The sequence below is a fragment of the Sinocyclocheilus rhinocerous genome, unplaced genomic scaffold (genome assembly GCF_001515625.1).
Source record: "Sinocyclocheilus rhinocerous isolate Xijiao unplaced genomic scaffold, SAMN03320098_v1.1 scaffold1156, whole genome shotgun sequence".
Classification (NCBI taxonomy): Eukaryota; Metazoa; Chordata; class Actinopteri; order Cypriniformes; family Cyprinidae; genus Sinocyclocheilus; species Sinocyclocheilus rhinocerous.
In genome coordinates, this window is record NW_015630041.1 from 1,252,059 (window position 1) to 1,254,664 (window position 2,606).

A 2,606-nucleotide genomic window follows, 5' to 3' on the forward strand; every position below is an offset into this window, starting at 1 on the left:
GCAGCACTGTGCACCTGACTTAATTTGGCAGAAATACAAAATAAAACTTAATTATAGCTGTAATAAAAAACTCTTCTCTGCGTGTACATCAAGCACGTTTGTAGTGTTCCCTGTGAGTTTTCATGTGTTTACAGACAGCTGATGAGATGCATAGAACCTAAAAAAACAGAATGAGACCGCAGCTGCTCGTAAAGGAGAGAAAAAGAGAGAGAAGAGTTTACAGGAGCTGATCTCTCATGCAGCATATCTGAGGAACACAAAGCAAGGCAGCTTTCTGTCCAGATTTGAGCAAGTGTGCTTCTTGCAGCGTGTGTGAGTGTGTATGTTCTCCATTTGCACGATTCCCTGGCTTCCTGCGCCCTGATCAGCAGCTGGAAGTGAGCGTGGCCTCATTCTTCCTCTGGCCTGACATTAGATGAGTGTGTCCTCACACTTCTGCCCCCAGTTCAATCACTCCCGTCTCTATAATGGGAACCAGTTTATCATCCACCTGGACCAGCAGGATGGTCTTATCAATGTGAGACCGACTAACCGGATCACGACTGCAAGGCACCCAACGATGAACCACCTATGTAGAGAGAGCGAGTAGTGGGAAATTAGGAAAGTAGGGTGAAAATGCTTAACTGTCCAAAAATATGGTCCTAAAACATGCTTGAATTCTTAAAAAAAGTATTCTCTGATCAGACACCTTATCTCATTTTGTAACAGATGTAAGACCTTTTTATATGTCTGCAAAAATTCAATAAAAAAAATAGAATAAAAAAGTATTCTCTATTTTTTTTCCCTTTTGATTTCGATGTGAAATATGACTTAAAGGGGTCATATGATGCGATTTCAATTTTTCCTTTCTCTTTGGAGTGTTACAAGCTCTTGGTGCATAAAGAAGGTCTGTAAAGTTGCAAAGACTAAAGTCTCAAATCCAAAGAGATATTCTTTATAAAAGTTAAGACTTGTCCACGCCCTCCTAAAACGCCTCGTTTAAACACGCCCCCACATGTCTACGTCAAGATGTGGGAAGATTTGCATAACTTTGTTTGGCCTTCCAAAAGAGGACACAATGTTTCTATAAAGTGGGGCAGTTCCAACTTTGCAAGGACAGTCTGGCGCTTCTGACTCACAGACTGTAAGTACGTTTTTTATATTTAAAGAATTTGCCAATGATGATTCAAACTCGAGTTTGAGCAGTGTAGAGTAGCGCTTGTTGTTTGTCATTTGAATTCTCCGATCACAAATGCAGACATGGTTTTATGTTTACGCAGCGCAATACGAAACGCCAGTGGACATATTGTTTGGCAGGATTTTTCTGACTCACCCAATAAAAAATAATTAAAATGGAATCTTTTTTTCCTTTATTATTATTTTTTGTTTATTTTGCATTAAGCTAATGGGAATTTAGGAAAATATGCTTAATTATAATTTTAAAATATGCAAAGAGCCTATATATTTCTTATTTTTTCCTTTTGATTTTGGTGTGAAATATGACCTGGACAGTGGATATGTTCTTTGACAGGATTTGTCTGACTCACCCAACAAATAATGATCAAAATGGAACTACATTCTTCAATTATCATGCATTTTGGAAATCACCTGTCCCGTGGACCTCCAACTAAGATGGGCTCAGAAAAACTACAGCGACATCTAATGACATCCTAAATCCCTCCAGGGGAATGATGCAGCCAAAAGTGTGTGACCCATACAGAAATGTAATATATGACACATATTTGCCCTATATCAAGATTGATATTGCCAAATATGTTTCCTATAAGGCCATAAATAATGTTCACATAAGTACATTCTCTGGGTAGATGAAGGTATAAGTTTATCTGTAAAATCATATGCTAATATCTATATGATGATTTTTATTTGGTATTATGTAGCAACCATATATGTCAATAATATATATTTTATTTATATATGCAACTTTATTAAAACAACATACAGTATATGTACAAAAATCTGTTTATATATGTTTTGTAATAAATGCATTTAAAACATTTATTTAAAAAACAAACATTTTTGTATGTATGTTGTTTTAATAAAGTTGCATATATAAATAAAAATATATTATTGACAAATATAGTTGCTACATATATTACCAGCGAGGCCCCACTCTGACATGTAGCGCAGTTGCGCTTCAGACGACCCAAGTTCAAGTCCCGACTCAACCTTTCCCAATCCCATTCCCCTTTCCACCACTTCGCTTCCTGTCTGTCTACACTGGCCTAACACAATAAAGATTAAAGGGGTCCTATTATGCTTTTTCACTTTTTCAACTTTAGTTAGTCTGTAATGTTGCTGTTTGAGCATAAAAAAGATCTGCAAAGTTGCAAAGCTCAAAGTCCACTTCAAAAGGAGATATTTTATTTAACAGAAATCACTTTTCAAAAACTACAACGAACGACTCGTTTGGACTACAACGCACATTTTCCGGGATTTGTGATATCACAAAGATCGACGAATGGGACGAGACCTGGTAATGAGTGTTATCACTATGTCAGAGACACGCTAGCTTTCCCAAGGCAGACGAACTTAGAGTGGTTACAATCATCCGGGTTTAAAGGGGTCATATGATGCTGCTAAAAAGAACATTATTTTGTGTATTTGGT

General features: G+C 36.9%; 1 protein-coding gene across 5 annotated transcripts in view; it reads right to left on the reverse strand.

Annotated features, from left to right (window-relative positions):
- Nucleotides 1–2,606, reverse strand: part of LOC107739878 (pecanex 1) — a 43,179-nt gene continuing 40,573 nt past the window's right edge. For all 5 annotated transcript variants that reach the window (XM_016552110.1, XM_016552112.1, XM_016552111.1 and 2 more), the window contains one exon: nt 1–568. In XM_016552110.1, the coding sequence (XP_016407596.1) occupies nt 428–568 (141 nt within the window). In that variant the 3' untranslated portion in view covers nt 1–427. The remainder of the gene's footprint in view (nt 569–2,606) is intronic.